This window comes from Phyllostomus hastatus, unplaced genomic scaffold (assembly GCF_019186645.2).
Source record: "Phyllostomus hastatus isolate PE091 unplaced genomic scaffold, TTU_PhHast_1.1 phas_contig_495, whole genome shotgun sequence".
Lineage (NCBI taxonomy): Eukaryota > Metazoa > Chordata > Mammalia > Chiroptera > Phyllostomidae > Phyllostomus > Phyllostomus hastatus.
This window is the reverse complement of record NW_025333895.1, coordinates 7,138,330-7,163,782: the sequence shown is the minus strand read 5'-3', so window position 1 is coordinate 7,163,782 and position 25,453 is coordinate 7,138,330. Positions and strand designations below refer to the sequence as shown.

Sequence of the window (25,453 nt, the reverse complement as noted above, 5' to 3'; positions counted from 1 at the left end):
CGAGCCCCCGCCTGTGGGACGCCCGTCACCACCGGACACCTGGCGGTGCGATGCACCTTGGAGCTCTCCGGGCGCTCCCCCCGGTTTAGTTCACAGCTTGTTCGCTCAGTCCCGTTCTCACGAGACTCAGGGAATCCCATTGTCACTGAGTAAATGGTTTGACCCAGGGCTGTGCAGCCTCTGGACATCTCTGGGCCACACTGGAGGAGGAAGAGTCGTTTTGGGCCACACAGTAAATACACTGTGATGTGTAACAAAAATATTTCAGTGTTTTAAGTAAATTTACGGTTTTGTGTTGGGCTGCACTCACAGCCTTCCTGGGCTGCCAGTGGCCCGTGGGCTGCGGGTAGGACACTCCTCCTTAACCCTTTTAGTGTCTTTGTACATAGAGGGAAGATCCCGTTTTTGTCGTCGTTTTACCTCGGCGGTAAAATTAAAAAGTATTGGAAACGGATTGACTCAAAGTTTCTTGACCTAGAAACACACAAACTACCAAAACTGGCTTTTGGGAAATGAAAGATTTGAACAGACCTTTAAAAAGTAAAGAAGCAGAGTTAGTAAGCAAGCACTTCGGACAGGCTTTGTAAATGGGTGAATACACTTGTTATTTGTGCACCTGTACAAATACTCAGCTGTAGGAGAACGGAAGCTGACCCCTGTGACAGCGCAGGTAGGCCTTGAAAATGTGCTGGGGGCAGGAGCCAGACACAAAGGCCACGTGGCGTGTGGCTCCGTGGAGATGAAGAGGAGGTTCGTGGTCGGCGGGGCCTGCGGGAGGGGCAGTTGAGACCAGGCTTCTCTGGGCGGCGGAAATGTGCGGTCAGCGAAGACGGTCGCACAGCGTAGTGACTGGACTTGGAAATGGCGAGTTTTGTGTTGTGTGAGCTGTATTTCCGAAACTACACACACCACGAAAACGCTTCTGAAGACTACTGCAGGAACACGTGTGTTCAGTGCGTGTTTTTCTGCAGCGAACATCTCTCTTTTGTGAATAGGCTCGCGGAAGTAGATACCGTGGACGCGTTTCAGGGTCGTCAGAAAGACTGTATCATTGTCACGTGCGTCCGAGCGAACGCTGTGCAAGGTTCAATTGGGTGAGTAACTGCTGTGATTTTCCCAGCTGTGAAGCTAATCCACTGTTGGTCCTGCTCGCCCGGGTACTTGTGCATTAACCCGCGGCACGGTGTGAGTCCGTTCTGTTTTTAGTGAGCGTGAACGCGTCATTGGATCCAGTGTGTTTGCGGGGGCCTGCTCCTCTCCCACGGGATGTGTCGTGACGTGGTTTTTCCTCCTCTCGGTGTTTTCTGCTTTGGCCGAGTTTGTTCCCCTCGACCACGGTCAGCTTACTCCCAGAGGGGCCGAGGGGATGCCGTGGGTGTGCCGTGGGTGACAGAAAACTCCCCTGAGTCTCGGGGCACCGAGATTTTTCCTCTCGTGAGGGACAGGTGACATTTACTGGCTGTAAATATGTGTAACTGCTCTTAGAGCAAACAGTCACGGGTGTCGTCTGTTCCCCTGCCTGCAGCTGGTCTGCGCGCACACGTGGAGGCCGCCCGCTTCAGGGCCGTCTGATGGGACGTTCCGTCTGCGTGGTGCGGCAGATGCGCCGTTTCTGAGCGCTCCGCACATCTGGGGTTGCGTTTGTTTCTGCACGCGTTCCTCCGAGTTTTAGTGCTCTCAGACAGGTTTAAATTTAAGGCTGATCAAGTCCTGTATTTTTAAGACGTCTGTCAGGTTTAGAAGTCATACTGTCCAGATTCCCAGCATCTCATTCGAGTCAAAACAGGGAGCCGACAGGCACATCGGTTTAAAGGACGGCACTGGGGGCTCTGCGCACTGTCTTCAGTGGGCCTTGCTTCTGTGCCAGGGGCCCTGCGTCGGGAAGAGGAGGAGAAGGCACCGTGCCTTTACAAGTCAAAGGAGCCCGTGGGAAACCGTCTAAAAACTGCCTGCGTCTCACCCACACTGAAACCACCGAGACACTGCGTAGAGAGAAGTAACTGTCTTTCCCATTGCCTAGGTTTCTGGCGAGCTTGCAGAGACTGAACGTCGCCATCACACGAGCCAAGTACAGCCTCTTCATCCTGGGCCACCTGCGGACCTTGATGGTAGGTGCGGGACCGGGGGCCCGCGCGCCGGCGTCCCCCGTGGCGGGGCGAGGTTAGTTTTCACTGCCCGTCAGCGTGGGGGTAGTGCAGGGGCCCACGGAGGCGTGCAGTGGGAGCCTCCTCCCCGCTGTCCGCCCTCCAGCAGCTTCTCCCTGGAGCTTCCTCCGCAGAGGCCACTCGCCTGCTCAGCCCAGGGCCCAGGGAGCCACGGCGTCCTCTCAAGGGGGCCTGGTAAGAAACATTGCACCTGCATTCTAGGGCCGTTCGGGTGACGTGCGGAGTGCTCGAACTCCTCAGTGTGGCTGTCGTCGGCCCGGCTGACCGCCACAGTGAGTGGGTCCACGCGGGTGCTTGGGTCCCCTTCTGCCCGGGCTCTTGGCGCAGGGCTGCTGCTGCGTCCCCGGGACCCGGTGCAGACGCTCTTTCGGGAAGGCGACGGGGGCTTGTTTGGTAGAGAGCCGTGCAGCGGGATTGCTGGTATCACAACTGGCTGAAGCATGTCTTCGCTCCTTTGCTCATTAGGGGCGACAGCTTTCCCCTCTCCTGGTTTCTCCACCAGTCACGAGTTCCCTTAGCAGGGATTCCCCCGCATTGGTCAGCACCACCAGAGGGCGCCCAAACACCGTCCTCTCTCTCACGCCCTCGGGGTCTTCGGCTTCTGCGTTTGCCCCCTCGAAAGAGTGTTCTCAGGCTGCGTACCTCCGGGTTTTAAGTGTGGTTAAAGGCTTTGTTTCTGGTGTGTTATAAATGCTGACAATTTAAAATGAGGCTTTTAAAAATAAGTCTAGTACACCACTCTCAAGTGCGTGCAGTGGCGTGGAGATGAGTGCTGTTCTTTCTGCTCCGTGACATGCATTTCCCTCGTTCTTGTGGGGGATAAAATCGAGTGCGGTTATACATTTTCACGATTAAAAACTTTTCTGTTGCTTCTCTGCCACACAAATTTGTATATAAATTGAAAGTTAGAAAAAAACTTTTTCATAGCTGTTTGTGTAAACTGTGAAGGGTGTGTGGAATGGCTCTGTACTTCTTTTGCAAATTCCTGTGAATCTGTGGTTACCCTAAAGAAAAAGACTTTTTCTTCAAGAATTCCCTTTTTTTTTTTTTTAAGATTTTATTTATTTATTTTTAGAGAGGGAAGGGAGGAAGAAAGAGAGAAACATCCGTGTGTGGTTGCTAGGGTCTGTGGCCTGCAACCCAGGCATGTGCCCTGACTGGGAATCAAACCTGCAACACTTTGGTTCGCAGTCCACGCTCAATCCACTGAGCTATGCCAGCCAGGGCAGTAAAAGACTTTTTAAAAAATATTTTTTTTTCTGTGACCTTAAGGATCTGAATGGTAAAAAGGATTTACTGTCACTTGAATAATCTATTACAATGATTGTTTTTACGCAGTTGCATTTTGATCGTGTTTGAACCTGAAAAGTAAAGCGTTACTAGAGCTGTGTGTCTCTTAGCGGTGCCGTGTTCAGGGAGCTCTCGTGGGCACCCCAATTTGCACTGACCTCTTTATTTGGCACCCAGGGGTTTTCTTGTGGCTGCGCCCTGTGGTCAGCGGTACACCCCGTGGTCAGACTGGGGTGGACGGGCGGCGCTGTGGTGGAGAAGCGCGGAGCGGAAGGGCGGGGAAGCCCACGAGGATGTAGGGAATTGATTCTTGTATAGCGTTCTTCCACCACCCGCCCCCCTTAGAGAGTCTTAGCACACATTTGCACGCCACTGACCTCTAGCTGTGATGTTATCTTCACACCCACCTTACCATTGGGTGTTCCAACTTCTGTCGTCTTGGGGGCTGCTTCGTTGTTGCTGTTCTTTAGCTCCGTCTCCCTCACAGAAACGGGATCAGTGGTTAAGGTGCTTGGTTTCTTCTGTGAAACCAAGAGTAATAGCCCCTTCTCCAAACAGTGTTTGCAGTCTTCGGATGGGGTCAGGCACCGCGTTGAGGTGCAGGAGGCTTGGCCGCAGTGGCAGCCGAGCATCTGCTTCTGCCTGTGTCTCGGCCACAGGAGGAGAGAGGAGGGGGTGGAGCCCCAGAGCCCGGAGCTGCTCACGTGGGCCTGTCGGGGGTGCGTGGTGCGCGTGACTCCTGCGGGGCTCACGCACCCCGTGGGGCCGCCGGGTTGCTGTCGTGGATCCGGTCCAGGAAGCCGTTGGTTATGACGTGCAGCGTTCCTCGGTTTGCTGCTGTTCAGCTGGGACACGGCACCTGGTTTCTGCTGAAAACTTTCATTTTATATTTGGTGAAGGAACTCTTTTAGACTTACCTAGGCAGATTTTTATCGCATCATTCATGCTGATACATAAAAAATACAAGTGAAGCGAATAGGTTCAGATATTCTTGAAAGTCACTCACTTTCAGTGTCAAACACTCGCCCTCTCCGAGGTGGGGACACACGACGTCCTCGCCTGTGCGCACACCGTCTGGGTACACTGGGTGCCGTCTGCGGGACGGTGCCGTCTGCGGGACGGTGCCGCCTGACTCCGCCGCCTGGGTCTCCGGCCTCCAGTCCCGCCCTCGCTCTCCAGGGTCTCGGGCTGGGAAGGCTCTGCCTGGTCAGCGGGTGTCTGTGGCTAGATTTGCAGGCAGGAGCCGGGACGCGTCCTTTTTTCCACCTGCGTATTGACTGTGAGTCCAGGGTTCTGGTGCTCGGCCCGGGCCCTCCCCCAGGAGGCCGTGCACAGCACCGCCCTGGGCCAGCCACTCCGACTTCAGGGTTGGGACGCTGCGACGCGGTGCGCGTTTAGAATCAGTGCAGGAAACACGGCTGTTTACTGCTGAGGAGCCGCCGCAGAGAGGCCCAGTGACCTGGTCCCGCCAAGGTGATCCTGCGTGCACAGCCTGCCTGCGCCCTCTGCCTCCTGGGCGGCAGCGTGAGGCTCGGAGCAGCCGGGCCCTCCCTCCTCAACCCGCATCTGTCTCTCCCCATTGGGCCCACTTTGTCCTCTTTTTGCGTGTTGCTGAGGAAATCGCCACGGGGAGGAGGGGCGGGAGGGGCGGGGCTCTTTCCGCAGACGCTCTTTTAGGGCCTCAGCTCCTCTGAGCAGAGGCCCAGGGCAGCCCGTGGTGTGCGGCCTTGGAGTAGGGCTTCAGGGGATGAAGATACTGTAGCCCTTTGGAGCTGGGGAGGCCTTTGGGAGTTTGATGAAAGCTGCGGACTTTTTCTAGAATAGCTGTAGGCACTCAAAAGTTACGGCTTTCTGAAGCCAAAGCCTTCCTCTTCTGATGCCGGTAGCCTGGCCGCGAGACAGGTGAGACTGCATCTGCAGCACCCGGGAGCTTCCTGGGGTGACGGGCACGTGCTCTGCACTGTCTGGCACGTGTGTCGCTGGTCACGTGTGGTCACTGAGCACTTGCAGTGTGGCTGGTGCCACTGAATTCTTAATTGTATTTCATTTAGTTAGTTGACGTTGAAACAGCTTCATGAGGTTGCTGCCTGGGGTGCAGGGCCGGCGCCGGCCGTTTCTCTGTCAGCCTATCGAACGGTGATGGGTTCTGGGGAACGTGTACGAGAGTCTGCTTCTTTCTTTGTTCCAAAACGAAGCTGGAGCCCTGAGCTTCCCGAGCATGTGAGTGTTTGTTGGGGTGTAACTCTTTCTCCCTTCTCTTGGTTTCAAGGACAATCAGCACTGGAACCACCTGATTCAGGACGCACAGAGGCGCGGCGCCATCATCAAGACCTGCGACAAAAACTATAGACACGACGCAACGAAGATCCTGAAACTGAAGCCCATGCTGCAGCGAAGTCTGACCCACCCCCCCGCCCTGGCCCTAGAGGGCTTCAGCCTCCGGGGCGGCTCCCCCAGCAGCAGGCCTGACGAGATTATCAAGGCGCTGTCTGCGTCTTTCCTGAACGGCACGGCCCCCGACCCTAAGGAAGCTGCTGCTACCGCTGCTGCCAGGGACCCCGAGAGGCCTCCAGTTAAGGACCAGCCGCGGGACCCACGACTGCTTAAGAGAATGGGCCTGAGCTCTGAAGCGCAAGGGAAGTGCCTGAGGGATCCGGAGCCCTCGAGCCCCCAGCACCAGGGAGCAACGCCCCCCTTGGGTGAGCCCGGCTTCCCTGGGAGCCCCCAGGTGCCAGGCAGCACCATGGAGTGGTCCACAGCCACAGGGAGCGTCCACAGGCCGCACGCGCCGTGTGAACCTCCTGCTGCCAGTGCCGCCGCCACGACAAGCGTGTATGACCAGGAGTGGGGGCACAGCCACCAAAGAGACGCCAGGGCTTTCAGGGACTGGGACCAGGAGATGCCTAGCCCTGCAAGCCATCGCCCCAAGAGGAACTCGGGCCGGGACCGGAGACCGGAGAGGGAGGACAGCCGCTCAAAGAGGAGGAAACTGTAGGGAAGCCGGGGACAAGCACCCCGGCCACAAGCACCGCCGCCAGCTTCAGGGGGCCGGCCGGTGGGACTGTCCAGATAAGACTCGCGTTTCCTCAGAGGAGTGTGTGCGCTGCCGGAACGTGGGGAACGCAGCCTGACCCCAGGGCCTGTGGGTCACCCTAGGTACCTTCCTGCCCGTAGCAAACCCTCCCAGGGGGCGTGCGAGTGTCAGCTGTGATGCCCGAGGCTGCGGGCTTGACCGCCGGTCTCTCGTTCTCCTGTAAAAGCGTCGGTCCCACCGAGTGCGTGTCGGAGAAGCTGAAATACGCATTTGCATAGCAAACGGCAAAGTCCTTTTAAAGTTTAATCCGTAGACCGCTTTTCTCTCCCCTGCTTACAATGCTGATTATTTTCACCAGAACCAACTTTGTTTTAAAAGAAGAAAGAAAAGCAGGAGAGAGACAGGCCCTCTCGGTCCTCGTGAGGCAGGCCGGGCGAACTGTCTCAGGTGGGAACGGAACACCCGCTCCGAGGGAAGGCTGGGAGGGGGTGCAGGTCCTTGGAGTTCAGACCAGGGTCAGAGCGGGCGTCTCCTGCGGCCTTCGGGAGCTCTGTCGGCCTGTGAGGACGCGTGGTGGTGCAGTGTCCCCGGTGCGGGGCCTGGCCCCCGCGGGGTGGGAGGGACCTGGACAGAGGAGCGGGCGCCAAGTCTCAGAGCCCAGCTTCCCGAGCACGCACGGATCGCCCAGGGACTATCCCAAGTGAGAACGCACAGCAGCAGCGGCGGCGGCTGGCAGGTGTGGAGCCAGGCTCGGGGCGACACGCTCCACCCACCAGCTGATGGGGGGAACAGGCCCTGGAGCTGGGTGGGCCCCGCTTGAAACCTTCCTTGTTTTCTGCTGCTTAAGCAGACAGGGCTCTGCACTCCTCAGAGATTTCTACCGAGTAGATTACTGAGAGTTGTTTAAAAAGCAGCATTTGGTTGCCGAAAGTCTCGGCACCACACTTCCCCATGACCCGTGTCCTCCCTGGTGCCCAGACGGCGCTCCTGTCAGCAGGGAGCACGCCCTCCCCATCTCGGGGGAGAGGCAGTCCTGGCCGAGCCAGAGAGGGCGGTGCGGGGTGGGGCCGGGGGCCCTTGGAGCTTCACGCGTGTGTCTGGGCACGAGAGCTCATTGCTGCTCCGAGTTTCCTTTTCTGCGACCCTGGCAAAGTGCTCGGTGGAGCAGACCCTTGCAGTGGTGACCATTTAGGATTAAAAACGCTGTGAGCTGGGGCACGAGACGAGACCCACGATGCAGTGAGGACCGCAGGCCCAAGCAGTGTCGCTTTCCAGAAAGCTTGGCACCTGCCCCCTCGGGGCGTCCCCGCTGGCCCGCCCGGTCTGGTCGTGCACGATCCAGTCAGAGACCTGCACTGCCCTTCCCAAGGAGCACGCCTGTGCCCCGGGCCCCTCCCGGGCAGGCCCCTCCTGCCCAGCCTTGCCCTGGAAACCGTTCCTCGTTCAGCTGGTGAGAGCATTTGTGTAAAGCCTTTCCTGTGTGTCGCAAGGCCATTCTCAATGTGGCTGTCCCTCACGGCAGTGTCGCTGCGGGAGATCAGTTCACTGCAAGGTGAGGAAGGGCCCATGGCTTTGTCCTCGCCCGGGCGTGGTGAGAACCTGTCTTCTCCCACTGTCTGTTCTTTCAACACAAGTGGGTTTCACTCTGCTTCTTCGGTGCAACTGGCCTTGGGTGCACAGGTCACGTTTCACGCAGTGTCAGGAGCCAGTTTTGATAAGTACATGTCAATAATCTGTAAATGAGTTTTATAACCGAGATGCACTAAACTATTTTCTGAAGCTAGTTGTGCACATTATAATTTTTTGCTGGAGCTTTGATTTTTCTATGCTCTGAATTCCCAGCAGGGATTTGGCAGATGTTCAATCTGTTCTCTTTGTTAAAACTTAAATTTTAAGAGAAAAGAGCAGAATTAAAAAGTGGAAACACGACTGACATGGCTTAGGAGTTCTGTGTCGATGATCTGAGGTGCGGCGTACTTCCCAGGCGACCCGCCGGGCCTGCCGCTGCACTCGTCCTACCCGGGCTGCTCTTCAGCCCCGGCGCCGCCTCTGGCTCCCCAGCCCTCTCTGGAGTCTTGTTTGGAAGGCACGGAGGTGTACGGCCCGGCCGGCCCACCGCGGTGGTGATGGTGCGTCAGACACCGACGTCTGGTCCGCCGGGAACGCAGGCTCCCCAGGCTCCCCGGAGTCGGGCCGGGATTGGGGACGGGGCAAGCAAACGGTGACCCATGAAAAGAGCTCCCAGGGCACCCCCGATGGGGACAGGGTGTGGACGTCCCAGTCGGGGCTGACTGCTGACGGCTGCGGCCGGAATGCGCTTCATGGAGCTGGGGACGTCCAGGAGTGCAGGCCTGTTCAGAGGCACACGCCCTCGGCCTCGGGGCACCGTCCCCAGGGCAAGGGAGCAGACCCTCCCCGGACCCTGGCTCCCTCCATGGCTCGCTCCAGCCGGTTGCACAGGGGGAGGGGACGGGACGGGACGGGACGGGACGGGACGGGACGTTCGGGGAGTCCCAGGGCACAGCGAGCACACCCTGACCTGCGGAGAGGTGCGAGCCCTGCAGCGGCCTGCGCGCAGGAGCCCCTCCCAGCTGGAGCAGTGGTTTCCAAAGTCCCTCCGACGACCGCGCAGCCACCCCCTCTCGTTGGTTGAGGACTAAATAGTCCAAGGAGGTTGCTGAAACCCATCTTCAGCTCGGGTGGAACGCAGTGTTGTGGGGCATCGCAAGGCAGTCTCTGTGCATGCGGAACCCCTCCGTCACCCTTTGGGGACCGAGGTACGGTCACTGTCACGCACAGAGGGCACTTGCCAAGTTAGCCGGCGCAAGCGGCGCCCACAGCGTGGCAGGCGGCAGCCCAGGGTGCTGGCGTCCTCGCAGCTCGAGCCTCGGGGCTGCACTCGGCTGCCCATTCCCAGGAAGCCTTGCTCCAGAGAGATGCGCCCCGATGGCGCTGTCCCCCCGCAGCTGCGCTCTGGAGTCTCGAGGGAGCCGCTGAACCCTGTTCTCCTGGGCTCTGCCCCAGGCTTCCTGGTCTAGCCCCAGGGGCGAGTGGATGAGGTTGGCCAGTCAGGGCCAACTCTGTGACCTGGGGACTGGGTGTGTCCACAGTGACTCCCAGGCCACTGATGGGCAGTCCCGGCTCTTCCTGCCCTCTGTGAAATCGGTCCCAACAGTGCACGTGAGCCCGAGGGGACGGGAGGCCGGCGGTGAAGTCCGTGCCGGGCACTCACCGCCACAGCACAAGAAGCTGACCTTCCTAGGAGGAAGGGCCGCTGCGCATGCTCCCCCTGCCTCGTGGAGCGCGTGGGGTCCCACACCCTCGGGGTGCGGGGAGGAGATGGGCTACTGCAGCCGGCCTGGTGACAGTGTGGGCCACGCTCTCGGGGGCACTGCGCGCGACGGTGAGCACTGTTCGTCCTCACCGTCGCGCCGTGATAAGGTAGTGTTTTGAACACCCCCTCTCACAGGAGAGGAGCCTGGGGAACAACACAGAGATGGAGTGACTTGCCCAAGGTCAGCCAGGTGGCTGGACCCCCGAGTGTGTGCCTTTGGGACCACCTTCCCCTTCTCGGGGAGTGGGGGCACTGGGCCGTCTGCCCCTGGGCCACCAGCTGCACAGCCACAGCGACTCCAGCTGCCGCCCAGACCCTGTCCTGCCTGAGGGGCGTGTGGGCGAGGCTGTGGCACACCCGCCGGGAGCCCGGGCCCCTCGGCCAGCAGGCCCTGGGGGGCGAGGAGAGCGCTAGGAGGGGCCGAAAGCCAAAGGCTGGGCCTTCCCTGTCTGTTTCCAAAGAGCACCTTCAACGTGACGTGCAGGGTAATGCTGCTAAGTGCTGCCCTAGAGGCTCGTGGGGGGCACGCAGGCTGGTGGGGCACGTGTGTTCAACGAGGCTATTCCTGTTTTAGGAAGTAAGTAGAGGGAAGGGGGACAGCTGTGCGGCTTGGCGTTGCTGGCTTGGGCTTCTGTGCCAGGACTGGGCTTGCGTCTGGTCTCGGCCTCGCCCGGGTTGTGTGGCCCTGGGCAACTTGCCTGTCCTCTCTGCTGGCCTGTGTTGCTTCCTGCGCCCTTCCTCTGGACGGGGACAGACAGCCCACCTCCCTGGATGGAGCGGGAGCGCTGATCACGAACACGCAGGGCTGGGCCGCAGCAGGGGCGAGGCTGGACTGCCCACCGGAGGGAGGCAGGTCTGTAGGCTGCAGGGCGCCCTGGCCACTGCGGGCAGGACACTGGGTGATGCCCCGGCTCCCTGGGGCCCTCCCCGCACATCTGCCTAGCTTGGTCCTCAGGGGCTTGGGGGCCCGAGAGCCTTCAGGTGGCCTTTTCCGCCGGGGCCACCCGGAGTTGCCTTTGGGTGCAGTGCCTCGGTTCTGTGGCCAGGGCGCCCCCGGGGCCGCAGTGGCTGCAGCCGGACAGTGGCTGCACGGGTGGGTGGCTCTCGGCTCTGCCCACGTCGGGGAGACGGACGCCAGGGAGGCTGCCGCGTGTGGCTGTGTTTCGTGGAAAAGCACTGGGGACCGGTGTCAAAATCTCAGCGGTCACTAGCACTGGGTGGAGAATGGGGGTGGTTTTGACTTAGAAATTATCATCTCGCCTTTCTATATCTCCGACTTCTCTGCAGCCAAGATCTGTGTTGGAAAAGGGAAAAATCAGCAAGCAAAGCTTTTCTTCCCCAGGCATTTTCCCTCAACTCTTCTGGCCCGAGTTGTGCTGGGGGTTGTGGGCGGAGGAGGGGTCCCCAGGGGAGTGGTGAGTAGATCTGCCGGGCCCAGGCCGCCAGCGGTGCCCACTGCTGCTCCCTGGGTGCCCGTAGACGCTGCGCAGCTGGACTGGGTGCAGAGGAGGCAGAAATGGCAGGTGTGGCGTCTGCTTGTTCAGAGGAGGGGGTGGGTGGGGAGGCGTGCCCCCCAACAGCCAGGCCGTGCAGCTGAAGCCCAGCTCCCGGAGCCCTGTGCTGCAGTAGGGCGGAGGGTGGGGGCAGGAGCAGTTGGGTCCAGCCCTGGGGGGGGTGCCCCCTGTTGGGGCCCTGGTCTGGGTCAAACCCTGGGCTCTGGAGTCAGGCTGTCGTGCCTCTGCTGCTGAGTGAGTGGGACTCGGGGCAAGTTCTGTCCCTTCCCCCGGCCTCCACATCACCGCTGGTGAAATGGGTGTGGCCGTCTTTCCTGGTCAGTGGGTCTTGACCTGGGGAAGTTTGCTCCAAGTCTGAGATGCCTGGGGACGCTTCTGGCTATCGCAGGGGGAGGGAGGTTCCGCTGGCGCGGAGTGGCTCCAGGCCGGGCCTGCTGCACACCTGCAGTGCACACGACAGGCCCCTCCCGAGAGGGCCGCCTGGCCCCTGAGGCCGGTGGCACTGAGCTGGAGAAAGTTGTCCCCGGGGGAAGGCGAAGGTCACCATGCTGCCCAGCGCTGTGAACACTGGCTGTGTCCCGAGACAGGAGGTGAGAGCCTCTTCTCCTCCCCTCTCAGAGCCCCACGGCAGAGGGCGCGCCGGCTTGGAGAGGACGCTGGGCTCCCCTAACCTCCTCCTTTGCTCTCAGCTGCCTGCGAGATGTCCTAGATGTCCGAGTTTTCCCAGTGGCCACTGGCAGCCTGTGCCCTCCAGCCTGCGCCTGGGATCCGGGCTGGGCCCAGCCCTCACGTGCAGGCCGGCTGATGCAGCTCTGGTCCTGGTCTGGCTGGGAGGGGTCGGGGAGGACAGCGCGGCCACCAAGGGCCCTCTCCGCCCAGACCCTTCTGGAGACTCCCCCCTTGCCCAGGGAGTCACACCTGGGGTGACACAAAGGGGGGGGTAGTAGAAGCTGTTGGTGTCAGCCCAGAGCTCCTCTCTAAGGCCCCCTCCCCCAGCGCTGGCCTGTGAACAGCTGCTCTCCCAGCAGCAGCGCTGAGGAGGGAGGCTGCCCCTCACCCCAAAGTGTGACTGACACGCCAGAGCCCGCTGGAGGGCACCGCACCTTTCCATCCTAATTCCCTCCCTTCCTAAGGAGCCCACACGCCCAGCCCCCAGATTGTGCTTCGAGCCCAGGTTGGACTCCCCTGTGGTTTAGTGCCGTGGTGACCAGGGCCAAGGCACCTTGTTTACAGATGGTGGCCTGTGCTGGCGGTTGTCCCCCCCCACCCACCCCATGGGTTTGGGTCTGCTGCCCCTCGTCCTCACTCGCAGGTGGACGAGGGGCAGCAGGCAGGGCGGGCAGGGCCTGTTCTGGAAGGAGGCGGCCCGAGGCAGCCAGGTCTTGACTCCGAGGCCGGGTGCTGCTGGAACCGGGTCTTCGTGGCGAACTGTGTGGCGTGGGGGCCGCGGCCCAGGGAGGAAGGGTTTGCTGGGGTCTCTGGACTCAGGGCTGGATGCCCGGGGGGCGGGGCCTATGGCTTAGGAATTGCTAAGTCTGCAGGTAACAGAAAAGCCCAATTCCAGTTGTTAATCGCATCCAAGTTTATTTTTTGTCACACGTCAAGAATGCGGAGGTCGGCGATCAGGGCAGGTCCGCGGCCCTGCCAGGGCCTCAGGGCGGCAGCTTCCACGTTTGGCCGCCACCGGAGTCTCACACCGGCGTGGCCAGGTGGGCCCTCTCCACAGCCTGCTGAGTCAGGGCCCAAACCGGAGCCCAGCTGAGACTGGGTGTGGAGTGGGGGAGGGGAGCTGTCTGAGGAACTCCCTGGAAGCCCCGCCCATCTCCCCTGCTTCCAGCTTACTGGCCAGAACTATCTCACAGCTACTCCGCGTGGGGAGCCCCCGGCTAGTCTCACTTCCGCGGGGGTGGGCTCGGTCAGTGAGGAAGGTGGTGTGCGCCCCAAGGACGGACAGAAGGGCAGAAGGCACTTGCGCTGGGGGGCTGGGAGCTGAGCCCTGCAGCCTGGGCGGGGGGTGGGTTCGGCCTTGAAGTGCAGCCGGTCCTGTTCAGTATCCGGTGTGGCTCCTGCTGTGACCTCACTCCCGAGGCCAGGTTGGCTCAGCTGGCTCTTAGCGTGGCCTGGGGGGCTTGAGGGGGTGTGGCAGGTCAGACCTGCCCCGGGGCAGGGGCTGGAGGGGTCAGGGGGACCCAGGTGGCCCGGGTCACTGCCCGGCCGCTAGGAAGTTGGTGGGGAGCGGAACCCCAAGAGCTGGGAACCCCCAGGACACCCTCTCTAGCACAGGGTCTCTGCAGATGAGCCCCATCCTTCAGCACTGCCCAGCTCTGCAGCTGTCCCTGGGCCCAGCTTGGGACTTGGGGTGGGGGACTCCGGAGGGAGGCGGCAGCAGCCGCAGACGCTGGGCCTGAAGCATGGGGTCGGCAGCTGACGCCGCACAACCGTCGTGATTTCAGAACCCGAGCGCGGAAGTGACGCCGCACCAGAAGGCGGGGCCAGCCGCGTCCCTCGGGCTTCTCAGCGGCCATCCCAACGCCCACCCCACGCTCGCAGACTTGAGGACAGCCGAGGAAAAGTACAATAAGCCGGGCTTGGTTTGGTTTGGTTTGGTTTGGTTTTTGGTGAGAGGAGGGAGGCACCCTCCCAAGTTTGGGGAATAAGCGGGTCCCCGGCAAGGCCACGTGCCTGGCTCCGGCGAGAGCGCTCCGCCGGCCCCGCCCGTGGTGGGCGGGGCTGCCCGGTCTCCTTCCCCGAAGGGCCTGGAGAAGGTGGCCTCAGAGGGACACGGGCGCTGGAAGGCTGTTTCCTGGGCTCCTCTTGCAATCCCCAGCGAACACAAAGAAAGCAGGCCCCGGAGGCAGCAGCGAGCAGACCTTTACTCTGTGCAGTTACACACCGTCAACCACGCCGCGGTGACCGGCGCCCCGCTCCTGCCCCTCCCTGCAGGGGACGGTTAACACGAACAAAAATAGTTCTCTACAAAACGGAGTTTCCAGCCGCCGCCCCCCCCCCCCCCAGCTCTCCTCCTCCTCCTCCCTGCCCCGGACAAGAGCTCCCGGGCCCGGGCGTGGTTCCCGCCTGGCGTCCGGTGGGCTGCAGAGGAGAACGGAGAAGGAATATAGGGCGAAGTCAGCGGCGGCTGCAGGTGTCGCAGCTGGACTTCCGGTCCGCCGGCTGAGGGCGAGCCAGGGACGGGCGCGGGGTGTCCGCAACAGTCGTGTGTGTGGACCTGCGGTGCTGGGCGAGCAGCGTTTCCCTCCGCCCTTGGTCTCACCGCCAGCAAAAAAAAATATATGAGGAGAGGGGCTGCGGCACGTAGAAAAACTAAGACCAGAATAGCAGGCCGCTGGGCTCAGGACCCCTCGGCGCCCCCTGCTGCAGCGCCAGGGCGGGGGCAGGTGCCACGGAGGGGGTCGGGAGGAGCGCGGAGGACTCCGCTGAGTAGCACCTGGGAGCAGCTCGGGCCGCACCCTTCTCGTCGCCCGGCCCCCGGGGCGCAGGGCCTAGGGCGCACAGCGCGCAGACTGGCCCTCGCTGGCCGCGGGTCCTCCGGTCGGCTCAGCAGCCGAGGTGGGCGGCCAGACCCAGCAGCAGGAGGCAGCCGAGCAGGGTGGTGGGGCGCGGTGAGGCCCCCGGCGCGTGGTCGCAGTCCAGGCCCCCGTCCTCGTCTGCGGGGTCGCAGCGGGGCTGCTCGCAGTGCACGCCGGTGTAGCCGCGCGGACAGGCGCAGCGCTGGTTCTGCACGCAGGTGCCGCCGTTCTGGCAGAGCAGCTGGTCGTCGTCGCACACATTGGCTGCGGGGCGAAGGGGCAGTTAACTCGAGTCGAGGCCCAGTCCAACTCCACCTCCCCCACCCAAGTCGGAGCTTCTGAGACGGGATATGGCAAGCTCCTGGGGGTGCCGCTTGGACCAGGTGGGTGCTGGAGACTCGGGGCGCACTTGGTGTGGAACGTCCCCGCGTGGACGGTGACTACGTCAAGGAGACCTCGCCTGTGCCTCCCTTCCACTCCCGGCACTGGCCTTGGGGCTGTTCCGTGTGGCTGGAGCGCTCGCCCATCTTCTTACCTCGGCTAACGCGAGTCTCCGCCAGGCCTTTTCCTCCGACAGCCTCGCTGCCTTCCTCCCCCAGCCAACTCCAACCAACCCCCAGCTGCACTTTGCCTCCAGCTCCCTTCCCAGACAACTCCAGCTCAGCCTCTCGGGGTTCGCACTTGACCCCAACCCTATCCGCAGTTGCCCAGGCCCTCTCCCCCCCTGCACCCGCCCTGCGCCCGCGACACCGTCTCCGGCAACTTCAGGCCACCTCTCTAAGCCCTGCCAATGCGCCGGGCCCCTGCCCCGCAGCATTGGCTTCCCGGCGCCCCGCCCACCGCTCCGCCCCCCCGCACCAGGCCCCGCCCGTCGCCCCGCCCCCCCAGCACCAGGCCCCGCCCGCCAGCGGGCGCGCACTCACGGTAACAGCCTTGGCGCCAGTAGTGTGTGGGGAGGCAGTCGTCGCACTTGGGTCCCGCCGCGCCCTCGCGGCACTCGCAGAAGCCCGTCTCGTTGCACCGGTCGTGCATGGAGCCGATCTGGTTGCAGTTGCACTCTGGACGGACAGGGGCGCCGCGTGCGCTCAGGGCGACTTGTGGGCACGGACCCCACCCCACCCGGCCAGCTCGGTGGGCGCGCGGAGTACACGTTAGCCGGTGGCTAGATGGCGGGGGTCCGAACTTGACGGAAGACCGACTTCATTCCCTGGCGCCCCTCCCCCTCCGGCGCTGTGTGGTCTGGGACAGACTCTCCCCCTCTCTGGGCCTCAGTCTCCCCATCTGTGACCAGAGCAGTCACTTCCAAACAGCTCTGACAGGCGCACGGAGCCTCATCAGAGGCCGGGGCCCTCTGTCCGGGGCCTGAGGTGGGTAGGGGTGAGTGTGTGTTGGGGGTGGGAAATGCAGCCCACACCTGTAGGTCCTTCCAGGGCCCATGCAGGAGCAGCCTCAGAGGCCTGCAGCCTCTCCAGCTGGTCTCCTGAGGCCCATGCACAGCACGGGACAAATGTCCCCCCTCCAGGGATCCGAGAAGCCCAGTGCTGGGCCTGGAGGTTAAGGCAGAGGGACGCTGGGGGGGGAGGGGTGCCTCTAATCGGATCCGGAGGCCCAGCCCTGCCCCTGCCACCAGCCGTGTGACGTCTGCACCACAATTCCGTCTGGATCACTTTGGAGTTGATGGGATTACCCAGAGGCCGCGGCTGTGATTCAGACCGACAGTTCCAGCTGTGTGGGCGGACCCCCCGCCCTCTTCCAAACCAGAGCTGGCCTGGGGGTGGGCGGTGGGAGCCCCAGGGGTTGGGCACCAGGGCTGAGCTTTGGCCTCTGCTGGAGACAGGGGCGGGGGTGGTGGGCATGGTGGGCGCTGGTCCGGGGCCACGGCTTTGGCCTTTCGGGATGGCCTGTCTCTGCCCAGGCCCAGGGTCCCAAAGCCAGTTCTGGAGCAGAGTTTTAAAAAAACCCACTGGGGCTGTGCTTATAAAGCGTTCAAAGAATTTCATTTGAGAATTTTCTGGCTTTTAGCCGCGGAAAAGGGTTGAAAACCTTTGATCTGATTCCTCTCCTGATTTTACAAGCAGAGAAACCCGGGATGCCGGGAGACGGGAAGGGAATTGCCCAACTGCACAGAGCAAACTCATCCTGCCAGCAGAGGGCGCTCAGAGCCCTGCTCACAGCCCGGAGCTGCAGCTGGAGCGAGGGGAATTGAATCCAGAAGCGGCAGGCGCGTTCCTGCCTCACGGGCCGCGAGAGTCAAACGTCCAGGAAACCGGTGGGCGGGGATAACGATGGCTTCCCTAGGACTCGAACCAGTCTCTGACCCCAGCCCGTGGCCCGGAACCAGACTGGGACGTGATTGACAGAGCAGATTCGGGGGCTTCGTGGGCCCTGGGATGGGAATTCCCGCATCCTCCCGGGCTCCCAACCCGGGGGTGTTCAGACCCCGCCCCGCCCCGCCCCGCCCCGCCCGGCTCACCGATGCACACGTTCTCGTCGTCCAGCTCGGCGGAGCCGTTGCGGTAGAAGCCCAGGCGGCAGTGCTGGCAGTGCTGGCCTCGCGTGTTGTGCTTGCAGCTGACGCAGGTCACCACGTTGAGGAAATCTATGTAGCTGCAGCGGTTGGAGTGGCCATAGCACTCGCAGTCTGGGCCGGTGGCGCGGGAGACACCGGGGTCAGGGGTGCAGGGAGACGGCGCCCTCCTGCCGCCCCTCCCCCATGGGTGCAGGGAAACTGAGGCACAGGGAGAGGCAGGGCCCGCCCTGGGGCCCACAGGGTGTCGGACCCGGTGGAGGGAGGTTCAGGGAAGAGATGGGCCTGCCAGCTTGAGCCTGGCCTGCAAAGCGCCCCCCACCGCCCACCATGGCTGGGGTCCAGGGAGGGCCAGTGGGCTAGGCACGCCAGGGTGATTAGGAGTGATTCATGCGGGGGTGGGGGGAATGGCCACCGGACTGTGCGCCCAGTGCGGGTGTTCGCCACCACACCCCCAGAGGCTCACTGAAGGGTAGGTGCATGCATGAATGCTGGGCAGGATGGATGGAAAGGGCCAGAAGCTTCTTCCCCATGCTGCTTTGGAAGACGTTTGGAAGGAAGAATGCCACCTGCAGGGCCCTTCTTATTAGCCTGAGCTGTTCTGCAAATCTGATTGACACCGGAGGACCCGCCCACCTCATCTCCCTCCAGCCTCGGAGTCCAGCGTTGGACTCCAACCACAGGACACCATCTCTGCTGGAAGACCCCAGCTCTGCACCAGGCCACCCTCTCCCCAGCCCTGCATCCGCTCCAGGCATGGGGCGAGCCCCGTGACCGCCTGGGGCAAGGCCCCACGGATGGAGGTGGATTCCACCCCCTCGTAAAGGGGTGGGGTCTGGCGAGGAGGGTCACCTTCCCTGACATAAGAATGGGGGACATTTCTTCGTGTCCTTCCAATGGGGCTCAACACCTCCTTGACTAAGAAAGCCAGTGTGGCTGCCCCTGACCAAGGGAGGGTGCCGGCCACCCTCTCTGAAGTGCCTGCTAGGTGTCTCCAGAGGACCCAGCCTCCCTTCTGTGGCGGGAGAGCGGGGAGGACCCGGTGTCAGGGGCCGCAGCCGTGGGAGACCTCGCGGAAATGAGCCAAAGAGATGGGCCTCCTGGACCTTGTCCCTTCAGGGACGAGAAGGCAGGGCACCCTCCCAGTGTCCCGAGGAGCAGTGTGGTGACCCTTGTGTCCCAGGTCTTGCTTCAGTGGAGACCAGCCCCGGGCCACACCCCCCAGGGGAGCCGGGACAGGCTCTTCCCGGCAGCTGCTCTGCGCTGCCTGCTGTGCCTCTGACTCACGCCTGCTCCCAGCTCCCTTGGGGGGTGGTGGCGGGGGGCGGGGGGGGATTGGAGAGAAGACAGGCTCAGCTTCACCTTGACCCAGCTCCCCGGGAGAGTTTGTGAGCCTGGTCTCGGCCCTCCTCCCCGCCTCAGTTTCTTCCCATGAGGATGGATGGGGGGGAGGGGGGTTACTGGAGGAGGGCTGACCCGGCGCTGGGGCCTTCCTCTTACCTGGGAACTCTCCAACAGGCACCACTTGAGGAGATTTGGGCCTGAGCTGGGAAGGCTTGGAGGCCTTGGCGGGGGTGGGGGCAGCGGTGAAGGTGCCCGCAGCTTAGAGAGACGGGAAGCAAACTCTTCCGTCAGCCACAGTCCCGCTGCCCGGGGTGGCCGGTCCGGGCCCAGGGAAGGCCCAGCAAGGGCCCCCAAGGAGCCCTGGTGAGCTCCGGGCGGCTCTGCCACCCGCTCGGAGTGGAGGTGACCGAGCACATCCAGCAGCGCCCAGAACCAGCCTGCCGTGGGTCCCCGCCTCAGACAGCATCGCCACGCCCAGCTGGGCAGACCCCCGAGTCACTGCACAGAAGCCCCCGACAGTCTCTCGGCGGGTCGGACACAGGGCTTCTCCTCTGCTCCCCTGTCCCCGCCCCCCAGGCTCCCGGGAGCATCACCCCCCGAGTCTGCGAGTGGCAGCCACACGCGCCTTTGGCATCCCTCCTCCCCCCCGAAGCTTCTCCTGCCCCAGCCACAGCCAGGCCTTTCCCGTCCCCGGTTCCCCACTGGCACGCGTTGCAGGGCACGGCCCGTCCAGGACCCGCCCCACGTGTCCGGGCGAGCCTGCCAGGCTCCCGGAGTCTGGTGTCCCAGCCAGTGCAGGGCCGGGAAGTGGTGGCTCCAGCCCCTCCAACTGTCAGCGTCTGGGAGCTAACTGCAGACCCTCCCTCGCCGATTCTGGTTCCTGCTCCGCAACATCCTGCCAGCAGAGGGCGCTCAAACCCCTGCTCCCGGCCCGGCGCCCAGGCAGAGCCCGTGTGGAGGGGAACTGAATTAGGACAGGGGGAGACAGCACTCCTGCCTACCAGGGCATTAGAGTCTAATGTCCAGGGAACAGGGGGGCTGGGAGGAGGGTGGCTCCCCTTCTTGGAGACTGGGGCAAGTCCGCGTGCGCCCTGTGCGCGCCCGCCCATCTGTGGCTGCAAACAAGCCCAGGTGTGCCTCCTCCCCCGCCGTTGGGGCGCGAGGCTCTGGGCCTGCCGCCGCCTCGGCCCTCCCTCATCCAGCACCCCTTCCCCTGCTGGGTGGGCCGCTCCCGGCCACACCACCGCGAAGCCTTTGCCCGTCGGGCCTGCCACCGGAATGGCCCGGGGCGCACTTCTCCTGTTATCGCCCTGTTGTGCTCGCAGTCGCCCCCTGCAGGAAGCCCTGACACTCAGCGCTCCATTGCGCCTGCACTGGGCTCCCCAGTGCTTGGGGGGATGTGTGATCACAAGGGCGGGTTTGGTGATGTCACTGACCCTAAGCAGGTGAGAGGTAGGTGGGGGTCAAGGAGAGCACCAAGGCCCCACCCTCAGTCCCCTGCGGCCCCCACCCCAGGTCCCCACCATGTACACCTGCTACCTCCACTAAGGGGGAGGGGCCTGAGGGTCTAAGAAGAAGATCCCCCCATACCTTGTGCACTGGAGGACCCCTGGGGCCAGGGGGATCTCTCCCCTGGGGGGGCTGCCGTCCACGGCCTGATCCACTCTTGGGGGGGAAGAAAAGAAGACAGCAAGTCACACAAGAGGGTGGGGCCGGGGGTGTCCTGGGGACGGTCTGCGGCATCCCTGCCCCACAGGCCCCCTATCAGACATGGCTCTGTAAGAAGCGCTGTCTGCGCCTGCCACGGAGGACGAGGTCCGTCTCCGTCTGCACTACTGCAGCCTGCGGCGGGCGCCCACGGGCCCGAAACCCGGCGGGCGGGCACCTCCGTGCCTGAGACTCCGGGCACTCCCGTCTGCGGCGGGACCCCTGGTTCGGGCACTCTGCTGCCCTCCCCGTGTGGGCCCGTCCCCCGACTGAAGGGCAGAGCGACACCGAGCCCCACACCCGGGCCCAGGCCTCTCGCGCCGGCGGCTGAGAAGGAGGCGCGTGTTCTGGCCGAGACGTCAGACGTGTGCGGAAGGGCCCTCGCAGGCCCCCGTCCGACCCGGCGCGGCGGCGCGCGCCCGCCGGCGTCCGGCCTGCCCCTCCGGCCACCGGCTCCCCTCCGACCCCTGGTGTGGGCCCGTTCTCCCCAGGGACCCCTGTGTGCGTCAGCCCACCCCCAGACGCCACGGTGCCGTCTCCAAGGCCGACTGGACGGACACTCGGCCGGGGAAGCAGCGGCTGACCCGACCCAGTCGGGGCGTCGCCCGGCGCCACATTTCAAAGGACAAACCCAGAGGGACGGTGGAGAAATCGGATTCCTCCCACTTCTGCAGGGATCACAGGGGATGCCAGCTCGCAGGGAAAGAAGAAGGAAATCTACCAGCTGGAAGGTGCGGGCGCCGCTCCAGCCGGGGGCTGGGAGCCGCGAGCCGGGAGCCTTCAGACACCACACGGACGTGACCGCCGTGCTCGGCGAGGAGCCGAGGCCGCGGCCGCGGTCGGCGGGGCCTCATTAGAGGCGCAGAAACCCGCGCCAAGGCCTCTGGCTGTGGCGCCGCCCCCGCCTCCCCCTCGGGGCGAGGATTAGAGGTCGGGGGTGGCCTTTTCCACCAGGCGGCCCCGCCCTTCGGGCAGCTTGACGTTGGCAGGAAGCAGAAACATCTGGGCCAGCGGTCCCCGGGCCAGCTGGCCCCCAGCCAAAGAGCCCGAAGCACCTGCCGGCAGGTGCCTGGAGAGACTCGGGACCTTTCCAGGGACAGGGATTTGGGGGCGGGAGAGGCCCCCCCGCAGGGCTCTCCAGGGACGGACTCAGGTGTGCCGGGAGAGCATTCTCGCGGGCCCCGTGTCCTGTGCCAGGAGCAGATGGAGGCCCCGGCTGTTCCCTGGGAGTCGGGAGCTGGGGGAGCCGGGCGCAATGACGGCGCCACCTCCACCTCCCAGTGTCCCTGCCCCCCACCCCCACCCCCAGCCGGGGCTCAGGGCAGTGGCGCTGGGCCGGGAGCCGCAGGAACCCCCGGGGGCCAGCGAGCCCCGCCCCGAGTTCAGTCCTGCCCAGGTGCCTCTGTCACTGCTTGCTTTTCTCTCCTCCGCAGCTTTGTGGGTTCGTTTTCACACCCTCAGCCCAGCCGCCTCTTCCTGAGCCTGAACACCCGCTCCTGGGGGCGAGGGCAACGGCAGCCCCCACCTCGCAGAGCTGCGAGTCCGGGTGAGGGTGCACCCCACCACTGCGGCGCCTGTCTTCCTTAGCGGGGTCCAGTACGACCGGGGCCCGGGCACAGGCGTCTGCGGCCCAGGAGGAGTGGTGACCCCGAGACACAGCCCCTGCAGTCACGGCCCGCACCCTGGCACCGCCTGCTCCCCTGAGGCCCCGGCGCCGGGCTCAGGCCGCACGGCCGACCACGGCCTCACTGGACGTCCCCCGCAGCGGAAGGGGCGCCCCCTCCTCCCGAGTCCAGGCTTCCTTGTCTCCTCAGCTCACGGCCCTGGCCTCTCCCTGAAGGGTCCTGCTCTGTGGTGTGCCCTGCGCCCTCGCACCGCATCAGCAGCAGCTCAGAAAACAGAGTCCGGGGCCCTCAGCGTGTATGCAAGAGCATCCAGCCCCGCCCGGACGGAGCACCGGGAGCGGGCAGACGCGGCGCCCGCCACGACTGGTTTGTTCCGGGCCGCCCCTCGCCGGCTCGGCAAGGAAAGCACCGGTCTCGGGCGGTGGGCTGACCCACGCCAGGGTTCCCAGCCTGCCCCCCGCCCCACCGTCCTCCACCTCGCAGGCGATTTCGGGGCCACGAGGACCGCCCCACCCCAGGAAACCCTGGACCCTCCTGGCTGGCCCCACCTCCTGCCAGTGCCCCCCCCCCCCGCCCCGGGAAGAGGGTGAAGGAGGAGAGAGACTGCGGTATGTCACCACAGGTCCCCTCGGGGCGCCTGGCCCCTGCAGGGAGCAGTCTGGGGAGACCCCAGGTGGCACCAGAGGGCCACCCAGCACCCCACGCCCCGAGCACAGGCCAGTCCCGCTCTGGAGGGGAGTGAGGCCCAGAGAGCCCTGTTTGCAATTCTGTCGTGAGGGGGGGCCCCGGGGGTGGCTGCTCCAGTTGACGTGGGCGAGGAGCCGGGCCCCAGCCTGACCCCAGGTGCCCTGCGGCCTGTATCCCAAACACCCGGCCGCAAGGCCCAGCTGCCCTGCCTTCTGGGCTGCTCCGGGGGCCGGGCTGCCGAGGGCTGGGCAGAGCAGGGTGTGGGGCCGCCTGCAGAGGCGGCGCTGAAGCCGGAGTCCCACTGGAGACAGGCGCTGGCTTTGGGTGAGCCGTGCGTGGCCTTGCTGCCACGGGCCCGTCCTTCCGGGTCCCCCTGCCCGTTCGGCCGTGCTGGTTTGGTGCCCTTCTGAGCAGTGCATTGTTGGGGGGCGGGGTGCAGCGTGGAGAAGAAGGAGACTCTAGGAGCTTGAAGGGAGCCCTGAACCCCAGGTTGGGGCCCAGATGGCCCCGAGGCCCCTCGGCCACACCCTCTGGGACCTGTAGGGTCCTAGTTTCTCTATGAGCCGTGCCCGCCCTCCCCAGGGCCTGTGACCCCACCGCATCATGTCACGCCACAGCGAGAGGCAGGGGCTGGGCAGGGACTGGGAAAGGTGGGGCACCTGGGCTGTGCCTGGGCCCCCACCTGTGGGCGGTGGGCTGCCGGGGGCCATCCCCCAAGCAGTGGATATGGAGAGGACGGGAGTGGTCGGGTCCCCCTTCATGGCCACAGTGCCCATGGGGGCTTTGGGGATGGGGTCTTCCCGGAACCTGCTGATGCTTGGTGAGAGAGGGTGGAGGTCGTGGGGCAGCCCAGGGAAGAACTTAGGGCCCCATGGCGTGGATCCGAGTCCCCTCCAGATCCAGCTGCCTCGGGCGCCCCCTTCCACTGGTGCCCCAGCAGGTGCCCCTGGGGCTGGCACGGCCCCACAGAGCCCCGGCGGAGGGAGGCCGTGTCCCCCAGATGCATTTCTGAGCTTGCTTGGCGCTGGCAGGCACTCCCGGAGCCGGTGGCCACGCCCACCGGGTGCCAGGGTCAAATGCGACACTGTGACCGCCCAGTGGGCCCGCACCCGACTCAGAGCAAGTGAGACAGGGTGTGTGGTGTCTGCCAGGCACCCACGCCCACCCTCCCGAGCCTTCCTCCGTGAGCCCTCGGGACGCCCCTGTCCCTCCTGCGGGTGCCCTGCCTGCTCTGGACGCCTCAGGCGCCGGCTCACGCTGGTCTGGTGGGGAAGGCGGTGACCCCCACTCCTGCCTGGCCAGAGGTGCGGCCAGGATGATTCACCCAGGGGTCGCGGGGACCTTTCCAAAGCAGCACTAACCAAGAAGCTTGAGGGAGAAACAGTGGGGGGTGGGGGGTGAGGGGTGGCCGCAGGGCCAGTGAAAGGGGGCGGGAGGAGCAGACAGAGATGAGCGTGCACAAAGCGCAGCTGCGGGGGGGGGGGGGGGGACCCTGAGTGCCCAGCAGGGTCAGGGGACCCCCTGCTTTTGTCTCCTGCTCTTTCCGGGACATGCAAAGGGGCTCGAGCATTGCGGGTCCCTGTCACTGTCCCCAGGGTGGGGACCCGGGTGTGTACTTACTGCCAACGGCGGAGCCTGCAGCAGCACCTGTGGGGAGAGAAGGGTCACAGGGTGGTGGCCGGAGAAGCAAGGACCCAGGCCCCTTCTTCCTTGCTGGGGGGTGGGGGCGGGGCCGGGGGAGGGAGCTCACAGTCCCCGCCATCGTGAGCCCCCACTTTGCAGGGACCAGAACGTGTATCGCTGCCCCGAAAGGGAGGGGCTGCCCTTCGCCCATTTTGCAGACAGAGAAACTGAGTCTCAGAGCCAAGACTCATTCCGTCAGGGCCACACACTCTGCTGGGGGTGCACATGCGCCTCTCTTACTAGACACGGGACAAGGAGGCTTGGTGAGAACAGGCGGGAGGCTGTTTTGGGGGGCGATGGGGTGTCAGAGAACAGGAGTGTCGGGGGGGCAACACCACGCCACAGGGACAGAAAGATCCAGGCCGGAGAGACACTTGGGGCGGGGAGGGGCGCGAGGTGTGTGGGGTGAATGGCCTCACGGGGCCTTGGAAGGGGGCGTGGCTAGTCAGGGTTTCATTCTGTGGTCACTGGGCGCAGGGCACCCAAGGGTCTGGAGCCCGGGCCCCCAGGTGAGGAGAGGCCCGTGTCTGCAGAGAGAGGGCGGAGGGGGGGCCTGCGGGAGAGGGGCAGGTGGGGCTGTCGTTGAGGGCTTGGCCCCTGGCTGTCAGGGACTCCTGCTGAGATGGGGACCTGAGGGGCTTGCTTCAGGCTGCGTTTCTTGGGACTCTCTTCTCCTGGCTGTCCCAGCGAAGGTGGGGGCCCGGGTGAGAAGGTTTTTGGCTGAGGACATGGAACATGCCAGCCCCCCCCCTTGCCCCTGGAGGCCTGGGGAAGCGGGGTGCAGAGGCAGCACCCCAAACAAGGCAACTTCAGCTGCCCGGATAGGGCCGGGGGGAGGAGAGGTGTCAGAGTCAAGGCGGGGCCCAGCCTGTCTGTCCGTCACTGGGCGTGACCCTCAGGGCCGAGTCTTGGTCTGTGGGGGTCCGGAGACGCTGGAGGACCCTTCTGGAAGGAGAATGGGGCGCAGGGAGGAGAGGGGGGCCGGGGGGGGGACCATGGCCTTGCTGGCTGGAGGC

At 64.1% G+C, this 25,453-nt stretch overlaps 2 protein-coding genes across 12 annotated transcripts in view; one reads left to right on the top strand and one right to left on the bottom strand.

Moving 5' to 3' along the window:
• SETX (senataxin) overlaps positions 1 to 8,418 on the top strand; it is a 54,837-nt gene extending 46,419 nt beyond the window's left edge. For all 6 annotated transcript variants that reach the window (XM_045845894.1, XM_045845888.1, XM_045845892.1 and 3 more), the window contains 3 exons: positions 996 to 1,094; positions 2,021 to 2,108; positions 5,725 to 8,418. In XM_045845894.1, coding sequence (XP_045701850.1) covers positions 996 to 1,094; positions 2,021 to 2,108; positions 5,725 to 6,450 — 913 coding nt within the window. In that variant the 3' untranslated portion in view covers positions 6,451 to 8,418. The remainder of the gene's footprint in view (positions 1 to 995; positions 1,095 to 2,020; positions 2,109 to 5,724) is intronic.
• Positions 8,419 to 14,191: 5,773 nt separating this feature from the next.
• Positions 14,192 to 25,453, bottom strand: part of NTNG2 (netrin G2) — a 53,884-nt gene continuing 42,622 nt past the window's right edge. For 3 of the 6 annotated variants that reach the window (XM_045846203.1, XM_045846202.1, XM_045846204.1), the window contains 6 exons: positions 24,375 to 24,401; positions 20,326 to 20,400; positions 18,892 to 18,993; positions 17,338 to 17,505; positions 15,788 to 15,922; positions 14,192 to 15,128 (listed from right to left, as the gene is read on the bottom strand). In XM_045846203.1, coding sequence (XP_045702159.1) covers positions 14,893 to 15,128; positions 15,788 to 15,922; positions 17,338 to 17,505; positions 18,892 to 18,993; positions 20,326 to 20,400; positions 24,375 to 24,401 — 743 coding nt within the window. In that variant the 3' untranslated portion in view covers positions 14,192 to 14,892. Of the gene's footprint in view, positions 15,129 to 15,787; positions 15,923 to 17,337; positions 17,506 to 18,891; positions 18,994 to 20,325; positions 20,401 to 23,436; positions 23,571 to 24,370; positions 24,402 to 25,453 lie in introns of all 6 variants that reach the window. The other 3 variants (XM_045846205.1, XM_045846206.1, XM_045846207.1) reach the window with 2 other exon arrangements.